At 37.5% G+C, this 12,114-nt stretch overlaps 1 protein-coding gene across 1 annotated transcript in view; it reads left to right on the forward strand.

The window, feature by feature from the left end:
* LOC131038306 (vacuolar sorting protein 18) overlaps positions 1–12,114 on the forward strand; it is a 394,486-nt gene that overhangs the window by 229,885 nt on the left and 152,487 nt on the right. Inside the window, exon 16 of the mRNA XM_057970666.2 lies at positions 6,462–6,540. Within this exon, the coding sequence (XP_057826649.1) occupies positions 6,462–6,540 (79 nt within the window). The remainder of the gene's footprint in view (positions 1–6,461; positions 6,541–12,114) is intronic.

Genomic DNA, 12,114 nt, shown 5'->3' on the forward strand with positions numbered 1-12,114 from the left:
AGAAACCAGATCTCTAAGTGCCTTCCTCCTTATCCATTGGACCATAGAGTCAATCAAAGCAGAATCCAAAAACAAAACAAAAAGACTCGGACATTATTTACAATGATTCATCTCGAAACTTCATTCGAAGTAATGCTTCAGTTGCTGGCCACTATAGGGCAGCGCAAATGGTGTACCATCACGATAAGCGAAGATAAAGCTATCTTCTCCAGCAACACGATGAATGGTGAAAGGTCCACGCAATAGAGAATCAAATTTTCCATGTAAGCCTTTAGATTCTCTATGCTTATCCCAAAGCAACACGATCGAAACCCCCATTGCTTAGCTTTTTTGTCAAAAAGGATTTTGACTTGTTTCTGATGCTGAGCAGTTCGATCTACCACTTGTGTCCTTTGCTCTTCCAACTGGGAAAGATACATGATTCTTTTGTTTAAAGCACTTTCAAAGTTATCATCCTCAATTGCTTTAGCCAATTTAAGGGCAAGAAGTTCCAAAGTGATGGGTATTTCTGCATTTATCCCATAAAGAAGTTGAAATGGTGACATACCAATAGCTCTTTTGGGTGTAATTTTGTCAGCCCATAAAGCATCATAAAGAGCCTTATGCCAAGACCTTTGATTTTCCTCAACAAGCTTGCGTATGATAGTAATCAAGTTCTTATTACTTGATTCAGCTTGACCTTTACCCTGAGGATAATAGTCAGATGAATGAGCTAATAAGATACCATATTCAAAACAAAATTGTGTTATCTCAAAAGAAGAGAATGTGGCTGCATTATCAGTCACAATCTTGTGTGGAACACCAAACCTGGAGATGATGTTCTCTTTGAGAAATCTGCATACCACCTCAGAGGTAGCATGCTTCACTAGTACTGCCTCCACCCACTTGGTGAAGTAATCTGTTGCCGTGAGAACATATGAATGACCTAAACTTGAAGACGGATTGATAACACCAATGAAATCAATACCCTATTGCCGGAAAGGTTCTTCAATAACCACGGGCTTTAATGGCAATGTTGCAAGCTTTTGTTTTCCCACAAACTGTTGACAATGAACATACTTTCGCACCCATTTGAAGGCATCACAGAACAATGTTGGCCAATAATATTTAGCTTGCAAAATCTTATGAGCAGTCATTGGTGCGGAGAAATGCCCACCACAGGCCTGATTATGGAAAGATTATAACAATCTAACTTTTTGTGCCTTATCAACACAACAAAGGAAAGTTCCATCAACAACTCGCTTGTACAAACCGGTGTCCCAAAGAACAAAGTTTGTAGACTTGAGCTTGACATTCCTCTTTTCTTTAAATGATAAATGCATTGGACACTCACCATAAGTCAGAAAATAGGCCAAATCTGAATACCACTCATCAATTGTACTGACAAACAACACTCTAGGGAGATCTTCTGAATCATCATATTCTTGATTATCGAGAACGTTTTGAGCTATAAGCTGACAAAAACCCTTTCCACGAACAAGTTTGGTAGGTTTAATCTCTAAATCATACTCCTGGATTTTTGCAATCTAGTTACCCCTCTTCGTACCAAACTCTTGCTGAGTCAAGATTGATTTAACTAATGTTTCTGGAACCAAAACCACAATATGAGAATTCAAAATATAGAACCTAAAATTCTTAACTGCTTTCACCATAGCATAAGCATTCTTTTCAACTAAGGAGTATTTAAGTTCATGAGTCTTCTACGGACAACTCATGAAAGCAATGGGAGACTCAACTCCTTTTGAGTTTTTCTGCATTAGAATGGCAGACAAAGTATGTTCAGAAGCATAACTGTACATGATAAAATTCTTGGTGTAATCTGGACAAACCAACACAGGTGCATTAGCAATGGCTTCCTTAATCTCATTGAATGCAGCCTTTCCTTCCGAATTCCAACGGAAAACGTTTTTTCCTTTCATCGTATCAACGATATGATGAGTCTTTTCTGCAAAATCAGGTATGAACCGACGTAGAAAAATTACTTTGCCAAAGAAAGAATGGACAACTGTCTTACTAGCCGGCAAAGAAAGAGACTGAATTGACTTCACTCTTTCTGGGTCGATCTTAATACCTTCTTTGGAGACAACATGACCAAGAAGCTTTCCCTCAGTCACTCAAAAGACTGATTTCTTAGGATTAAGAGAAATGTCGTGCTTGCAGCATCTTTCTAATACATCTTACAAATGAAAAAGATGATTCTCATGATCTTTTGAAAAAACGGTGAGATCATCAAGATATACCACAATAAACCTTCCCAAAATACCACGAAAGGCTAAATCCATGGCTCTTTGAAAGGTAGCTCGTGCATTGATTAAACCAAAAGGCATCCTACGATACACAAAAGTACCCCAAGGAGTAGTAAATGCAGTTTTATGTTGATCAGATTCCCTTACCTCAATTTGGTTATACTCGGAAAATCCATCTAACCTAGACATCATCTGAGCACCTGTCACTGTTTGCAACACTTGATCCATTATTGGCAGAGGATAATTATCTTTCAGCGACAACTGATTGAGGTTTCGAAAATCTACACAGATATATATTTCTCCATTCTTTTTACGCACCAGAACTATATTTGCTACCCACATTGAATGGTGGATAGGAAAGATAATCCGAGCAAAACATCTTCTGAATCTTAGAATGAATAGTATCTGAAATTTTGGGGTTGTATTGATGCTGCTTCTAATGAAAAGGCACTGTGCCAAGCTTCAAAGAATATCATGTTGCATCTCCTTCGGATGAAAAGATTTAAGGTCATCATAGGAATAAGCCAAAACATACATATTGACGCAAAAGCTGAATGAACTGCTCTTTCTCTTCTGGACTGCAATTATTGCCAATATTGACAAATTTAGGATCTTCTTTTGAACCAATATTGTACTTTTCAAATCCCATAGAAGATTCTGAATTCTCTTGTTCTTGCTTCTTGATAAAGCGATCATGCTTATCAAAAAGTTTCTTAAGAGAAACTAGTCCCTTTGGAATTCTATTCCCTTTTAATTGAAGAATTTCATCATCTGCTTCAGACAATGTATCCGACATTGAATCAGATGATGTATGATTTCTTCTAGGCATTCTTGGTATCAATGATTTATGTCAATTGCACATTTTGTAGACCAGAGTGAAGTGCTCCACCTTTTTTTGTGAGTTGTTATTTTTTATTTCTGCATTGTTTATTTCTTGTACCAAATACTTTAGTTGTTATTGTCTAGTCCAAATCTTAATCCATCTTCAGATATGTGTGGCTCCACCATGGGTCACCTGCCTTTGCTATTGCTTGCAAGAAGAGGGACTAATGTGCTTCTTTTCATTCTCCAATCCACAAGTTGACAAATCTTTGTGTGTGCTTAAATTATGTGTCTCCCACTGTAGCTTGTTGATACTTTGCCAGGGAATATTTTAGTCAGACATGCTTGAATGTGCAGCCTCTGAATTTCTTGTTTCCTTTTTTCATCCAGAAAATTGCCTTTGTATACTAGTACACAATTGCCATTTCAAGGGATAGGACAACAGCTAAAAGGTCTCATAAATCTATTTATCCTATGTCAAGCTGAATCTTCCCACAAATATTTCTAGAGCAGAAGAAATTTGTAAACTACCATCATCTGCAATTACCAAATTATTTTCATATGCTCTTGTTTTTATTAACCACTTTAGAGCCCTCCGATCTAATTCTGACACTCATTTTTTTCTTTGGGCTTGTCTTTTGATGAGTACTTTTATTTTTTTATCCATGAAATGAGTAAAGTTTCTTATTAATTTGAAATCTTCTGGCAGAAAATTGTGTATAATTTTGAATTTCATGTTTTGGATCACACTCCATGGTCCATTATTAGGAAGAGGATAAAATTTCCTTGTAAAGTGTCTTCAAATGACTGAGTTTGTAATGAACTTCCCCTGTTTGCCACTGAAATTTTTTCTTTCCCACTAATTGTCTTCTTGTCAAACAGTTTGCCAATATAGAGAATTACAAAGGTTTTCTGACTGTTTGATGTGGTGCTAGTTAAATATAGTTTTAATGACATTCACAATGCTAGAAACTCATTCATTAATAAACAAAGATGTATTGCAAAAGATTGTCCCTTAATAAAAATCAACCATCAAATATTTCTTCTGCTGTACCTTTTTCCCATTCCTTCCAAACCCATCAATAATTGGTATTGATTGTGGTATTCTTGAACAAATTAGAACAGCCTTGAATTTTCACAGTGAATTAAATATTCACATATAATATTGAAACATTGTTTAAATATTGTTCAATAAATTCAAATGATTTAGAATGAACCTGATTTGCAGACTCAAGCAGCAAGACTGGGGTTGGTTGACGGCCCCACAAGATAGTGGAGGCTGACCAAAAAACCCAACAAAATTCTTTACAAGCTACACCCTCTTCCTTAACTGCAATTCCATTTTATTTTTGGGTTGCTGCTGCATTCCACTACAATCCTTCCTTTGACCTACGTAGACCAAGATAGTGGGAAATTTCAAAAATCAAACAAAACTTCAGAATCTTTGTTTTTGCTGCTGGGTCCACTCTCATGAATTTCTTCAACCTTGTAGTGGCATTTTTCCACATCATCCTCACACCTGGCAGTTACTCTTGTTTTATTCTCAGATTTTCTTATTCCAAATTTTTCTCTTGCTGACTCAAAGGATTGAGCTGAGACTTCCTTGGATGCTACGTGGGGTCTTCCAATGCTTGATTTTCTATTAATTTTGTCTTCTAGCGATTTGTTTGACCTGTGTTTGTCTTTTTCCCAACAAAGTGTGCCTTACACGGCCAACAGCAATTAACAATGATGTCCACGTTTCCTCAAGGATAAATCTGAATAGGATTCGATTTCCTTTTCTTACACTTCGTTCCCTTTTAAAATTTGTCTTCTAGCTCTAATATTAAGCCAATCACCTTGACCTACGATTCCTTCATGCTAACCCTTAGCTGCGCTAACTTCTTTCGTGTTTACATGTGATTTGTCTTATATGCCACACATCATACAAATCTGTTCCTGACACAAGTTGAGTACCACGGCTCATAATATTCACTAATACTCATATCAAGACCATCGCACATACCCCTTATGGCACATATAATAATTTAGAATAATAAAGATTGGGAAAAATTCTTTATTACTGACACTTATCTGCAAATTTGTCTCCACACAGGACTTCACAAATTTGTCCAGCTGTGAACTCCGTCGTGAATCCACCTTTTGGAAGAGCTAGGCATTTGTCCAGCTCTCCTGTCTACTCCTGAAGGTTTCCGTCCTCAGGGTTTAGCTAATGCAAAGCATCAGATGCATTCATAACATAAAAATTTCACAAGCATGTCAAACACATTGCAAACCCTTCCTTTTATAACAATTTGATGAGCCTTCTAGAATTTTCCCTTTTCCACCTCATGATGTAGCTTCTGGAATTTGCTGGAAAACTTTATTAAATAAAGTGACTTCTTATAATATTTATTTTATTTAAGTCACTTTCAATTACATTAATTAAAATAAAGTCATCCTCTTAATATTTTATTTATTTGGACAACTTTAGAATAATTAATTTAATTAATTCATTTCACCAAAATTTTGGGGACATTACAGAGTTCTCGCAGAAAGCTTGACAAATAATACTTATTCTTTGGTTTATTTCAGAGTTGTTGAATCATATGTTGAATTAGCTTATTGATATATAAAGTCTGCTACCATCAGAGTCACATTTGTAGCTAACCTGGGAATTGCATTGGTGCTATACCTGTCCTATTTTTTCACTTAGCTGAATTACAAACTCATTTTCAACAATAATATCATACTGGAAAAATCTTCATTAATTGACAGGAATAATTAAGGGAATCACCTATTTTTTTTCTAAATAATACAACTACAAACTTTTGGAGAATGGTTTTAATCAAAGAAGTGAAGAAATTATAACTCAATGGAAAATATTCAAGCTGGTTGTAATTGATAATTTAGTTTTGAAGTTTAAGATATCAATTTTGTAATGTTTTATCAAAGGAAAAGATGAAATTTTTAGGATTTTATAGGTATGATATTGGATAGACATAAAATGTTTGTTTTCTGAATATTGGATCCTGAAATTTTCACTGGTTTTTACTATCTTTTCGCTACATTATTACATTTACTTTATTTATCTTGTTCTTTCTTTTGCTTGGTAGATCATGGTCGAGGTTATGGATGACCTTTAATGTGTTGCAGGGTAGGCTTGGATCACATTCTTAAGGTTTTGAAATGTGGATCATGGTTGAATTTATGCCATCAATGTCATCATATGTACTCCTAGTGTTTAAATAAGTTTTGCTTTGATAGTCTCAAACTCATCTTCTCATTTATCCTAGGTGAATAAATTGTTACCATAAACTGTCAACAGTTGGAAACACCCAACATGCTCTAGTATAGACAGGAAGCAAATTTTCCTTGGCTGCATGTTAATTGTCTCCAAAACTTCTTGTACAGCTATGGAAGGGTAGACGAACTTGTGTTTTTTGCTAGTCTTAAGGAGCAACATGAGACTGTAATCCACCATTACATTCAGGTATGTGCATCATTGTTTTCCTCAAAATCTCAATCATATATGCATGTTTTCTAATTTCATGCTGTTTTTTAGACATGCCATGCAAAGCTTACTCTTTTGAAAAATTCATGTGACAATTATGTGGTATATTCTATCACTTTGATTATTATTCTCATCATTTCAATTTTTTTTCTCTCTAAAGGAATATTTTGTTTGTTTTCTATAAATGAAGAGTATTATGCATTGACTTTTATAGATGCATTTATTGTTTTGTTAAAATGGGCTAAAGTTGTAGGTATCAGATGTGCTCCTGTAAAACTGTGTACAAATGTTTTTAAAGCCTTATCACCTTTTTCTTTACATAGTTTTCTCGATAGGTTTCCTGGAAATGTCTATGTGTTGATATCTACAAAGGGACAAGAAAGACTGGAAGGCTCTCCACTTTTTTGGAACCTGTTGATGTGTTTTTTATGCACATGCGAACACAGAATAAAATACCGAAGTATCTTATCCTCTCTTGAACAAAGTTCCCGATTGCTGAAGATCTCGCTGAAGGATCAGTCGGAGTAACTCCAAGGTTCTGTTATGTAGGATCTCTACGTGTGGATAAGCTCTCTGTGGTATGATGTGATTTTGCTGGAATCACAAGGGGACTTACACTTGACAACCTAAACATCTGATTTGCTGGAATCGCAGGTCCTATTAACTAACTGGAAAACAAACAAATGACAAAAGATGCAGGGTCTAGGAAGTCTACTCTACTACCTAGAATGCAAGAAGATGGATGAACGACTAGGTGGAGTCCTACTGGGCTGGGTCTCACCATCAGGTTGAACAATTCAACACCAACTCAGTGCGATCTTCTAAGGGATGCTTCCAACACATTCAAATCGTACACCATCTGACAATGATCACCATTCAAGATAATGCATGAACAATAGACGTGTAACGATTTAAGATTAAGCTCATTTTATGCCAGTTGACCACGTAGGGCGCACTTACCATCAGTAAGAGGCTAGTGGTATGGACTAGACAGATTCCACACAGGTGCATTCAACAATTTTCTTCACTCAATCTAATCATCTATCATCAAAAATGAAGATTCAACAAGAGACCATGCACATTGCAAAGAAACAACATATTCCACGATATCTTCAATGAAAAGAAGTCTTTACAATTAAGGCAACAATGTCTTGCCTTCTCTTCTTAATCTACTCTAATTGCTATTCTACTATTCTGGCCTCTATTTACTAACTATTAACTATTAGCTATTATTGACTAACTATTAGCCTTTACAAATGAGGAGCCAGGGCTTATATAGTGCCCTCAATACAATTCAATGGCTCGGATCAATTTGAGATCAATGGCTGAGATTTTACAATGAAAACCCTAATTAGGGTTAGTTACAACAAACTTAATTCTAACCAATGAAATAATTGCATTATTTGGACACATGTCTTCTCTGGAATATTCGACCAATGGATAGCCGGGGTAGGTACATCGAAGTTAGTGCCATCTTTGATGAGTCAGGTACATTGAATCTGGACATGCTGAAGTGGACCAACCCGACTGGAGGAGTGATGACTAGGATGCCACCTTGTCTTTCCTTCAAATGTTGGATTGGAAGAGGTCGTCCTTGATGAGGCTGGGCTGGAGAAGGTCGTCCTTGTTGATGTTGGGTTGGAGAAGGTCGTCCTTGTCCTAGCCTGGTCTTCTTTCATCTGCCAAAACAAACCAAACAATGATTAAGAACACATGATAAATTCATTTCAACATAGCATTTTCAACTTAAATCATCAACAAAAAGATATTAACATGAAACTTGCCCAAGATTTTCTCCAGGAACAGACCCTATAAGAATTTCGCCCTGGACCCTTTGGAAGGGTCAGGAGCGAAATTCCAACTTTAGCTCAAAATTCACATTTTTGAAGGTCAAACATCTTTCCAAGGCATTCCAAATAGCTTTTCTCACCCTAGTCCAGGCCTGACTTAGCACAAAATTTGGAGAAAAGGATGGTTTTAGTGTTTTTCGCTCTGGACCCTTTGGAAGGGTCAGGAGCGAATTTCTTGTTTGTAGCTCATTTTTTCATCATTTCAACTTCAATCCACCTCACAAGGCAAGGAAACACTTTTCTTCTCTCATCCAACCCAAGTTTATCTTGATTTTGCAAGGCCAAAATAGGTGATTGAAGGATTTTCGCCCTGGACCCTTTGGAAGGGTCAGGAGCGAATTTCCTCTTCTGGCCTAAAATCATCACTTCTGGAGACAACCATCGACTTAAGGGCAATCACAAGGGCATCTTTTACCTTGGTCTAGGCATAGCTTAGCATAAATTTGAAAGGAATAGGTAGATTTTAGGATTTTTGCTCTGGACCCTTTGGAAGGGTCAGGAGCAAAAATTAGGTTTTAGGGCAATTTTCCAATCCTTTCATCTTCAAATCACTTCCAATGCATAAAACATCTTGCCTCACTCCTCTCCAAGTCATGAAAACCAAAATCTTGTCTTAAATTGTAAGGAAGGAGGATCTAGAAATTTCGCTCTGGACCCTTTGGAAGGGTCAGGAGCGAAATTTTCATTTGTCTTAAAAACTTGCATTTTTAGCAACCCAATTCCACTCTAAGGCAATCCAAATACGTTCTCTCACCCTTGTCTAAGCTTAGTTTTGCCCAAAATTTGAAAGAAAGGATAGTTTTTAGGATTTTCGCTCTGGACCCTTTGGAAGGGTCAGGAGCGAAAATCTCTCTTAGGCTCAATTCCTTCATCTTTTCAACCTCAATCATCTTCAAAAGGCAAAAACACACCTCCTCACACCCATTCAAGCCATAAAAACCAAAAAGTTGTCCTGACCTTGCAAGGAAAATAGGTGTTTTTAGGAATTTCGCTCTGGACCCTTTGGAAGGGTCAGGAGCGAAATTCACTATTTGGCTCAATTCCTTCACCTTTTAATGATCCCTTAGCACTTCAAGTCACTCCCAGGGGCAATTCCTTCTTGGTTTTACCTTATCCCACACTTGTCCTAGCAAAACTTGATAGCCAAAAGCAGCTTTGAGAAAATTCGCTCTGGACCCTTTGGAAGGGTCAGGAGCGAAAATCTCATTCTTGACCCAAAATCATCATCCTTTCAACTTGAAACTTCTTTGCAAGGTAGAATCTCATCCTTCATTGCCCTAGGAACAAGGTTTCATGTCCAAGAAAGGTTAAAAAGTAGGCTTATAAGGAATTTCGCTCTGGACCCTTTGCAAGGGTCAGGAGCGAAATTTCCTTTCCTGGCTAAAATCCTTCATTTTCACAACTTCCAAACACTCTCAAAGGAAAGATCATGTCCATTTCCCCTTTCAACATGCTTTGGACATCACAATTTGGTCAAATAGGGAAGGAAATGAGGTCTAGGAGGATTTTCGCTCTAGACCCTTTAGAAGGAGGATTTTCGCTCTAGACCCTTTAGAAGGGTCAGGAGTGAAAATCTTGATTTAGGCTTTAATTACTCATTTTTCAAACTTCAATCTTCTCCTGGAGGCAAATATAGATTGTTTTCCACTTAAGGAACCAGGTTTTAAGCCAATTCAAGGTAGCAAATGAGGATTATAGTGAATTTCGCTTTGGACCCTTTGGAAGGGTCAGGAGCGAAATTCCTAATCTTGGCCAAAATCCTTCACATTTCTACGATCCATCACCTCAAAAGGCAGAGACATGTTATTTCCTTCCCAAATTCGCCCATGGAACAAGGTATCCAAAACAAGGGAGCAAATGAGGCTTATGAAGAATTTCGCTCTGGACCCTTTGGAAGGGTCAGGAGCGAAATTCCTATTTTGGACAAGATCCTCACTTTTCAAAACACTTCTCAAGGCAAGAACACATCAAGACTCACACACAAAGCCTAATAAACCAACGCCCATCCAAAACAAGGAAGGAAAATGAGAGTTATAAGGATTTTCGCTTTGGACCCTTTGGAAGGGTCAGGAGCGAAATTCCTCTCCCAGGCTAGAATCCATCATCCCAAGGTCTAAAATCTCCTCTCCAAGGCAAAGTTGCATCAAACCTTCTCAATTATGCCTCAAAAGTCTACAAACTTGGTCAAGCTAAGGAGAAAAATAGAGGAAATAAGAATTTCGCTCTGGACCCTTTGGAAGGGTCAGGAGCAAAATTCACCTTAGGCCATGATCCTGACTTCATTTTTTGCATTTCTTCATTCAAACAAGTGCTTTTGCCTTCATTCAAGCCTGGGAATGCTTTAGTTCTAGGTTTTGGTCAAAGTAGAATGTCTTATGGAGAATTTCGCTCTGGACCCTTTGGAAGGGTCAGGAGCGAAATTCGCTTTGGACCCTTTGGAAGGGTCGGGAGCGAAATTTGACATTTTGGACTCTCCATCAGGATCATTTTATGGAATATAACATTTAAGTATAAGAATACTTTCAGGATGTTTGAGAGTGGTTTCGGACCTCCAGGAGTTATATTGCAAAATCTAGTTTTTGAAGGATTCTTCAGTTTTCCAGACTTAGTCAAATTTCAGGATCAAGACATTCCAGACTTAGCCAAATTTCAGGATCAGGACATTCCAGACTTAGCCAAATTTCAGGGCATTTGAAGATCAGGATGACATTTCAGACTTCATCACTCACCAACTCGACCTAACTCAGACCTTCAAGAATGATACCCACTCACAAAGCAAGACACATTAGCAATGAGAGCAAAACCAGGCCCTAAGGAAGACTCTCAAAGAAACCCTAATTCTGGGGCCCTGTGGACTCACCCTGGCTCAAGCAAAGCCTGTAATCCAACGTTCCCCTCGACAGCACTCATCCTGCAAAGGCCAACAGACAAAACCCTAAAAGACCTAGAAAACAAACCCTAGAAAGCAAAAAGCAGGGGTCCCCATTTGCAATGGGGCGATGTGTGAATACGTCACAACAGAACCATGTAAAGTGTTTTAGCTTGAGTTGTGACATTTCTCTCTACTTTCTAATGTCTTTACTCTTTTTTTTTAAATATTCTCTTAAAAGGCTAGTAACATTTTTTTTCTCATAATGGGTTTAACTAATTTGGAGCTATATGGTTTATATCCATTTCTTTTGGAGGTTTGTTAACTGAATCATGTAGGTCCATTCTTTTGGATCGGTTAAAATCTACATGAGAACTTGAAGGGTGTGCTTGAAGTATTGGATCCAAATTCGTAGTATTCTATTAGTTTCGACACATGATCTACTGCTTTTGCAAATCTGTTCTCTTTAAAAAGACCAACAATCTTAATGCTAAGTTATTGAATTGGAATTGGGTTTCAGTACGGGGGTATGGTACATTGGTACAACCAATTTTTTTTCGGGTGGCTGGGTACATTTTGGGTGTTTACCGCTCTATCTGATAAAATAAATAGATGAATTTAAAAAAACATTTCGCACGTCCTTTCAGGAGCTGCCAAATCATTATTGGAATGGACAGACTTGTTTGAACAATTTCTTTCCCCTTATTGGCAAACTTGGTTGATCCCAAGGCCTCTCCGTCATGGTCGGGCCTTCCTTGAGCATTAATTGAGGTACCCATCTATCAGATGAACTACTCTGATCAGATAGGTTATTGTCTCACTCATTCATGCTGG

The sequence above is a fragment of the Cryptomeria japonica genome, chromosome 6 (genome assembly GCF_030272615.1).
Source record: "Cryptomeria japonica chromosome 6, Sugi_1.0, whole genome shotgun sequence".
Classification (NCBI taxonomy): domain Eukaryota; kingdom Viridiplantae; phylum Streptophyta; class Pinopsida; order Cupressales; family Cupressaceae; genus Cryptomeria; species Cryptomeria japonica.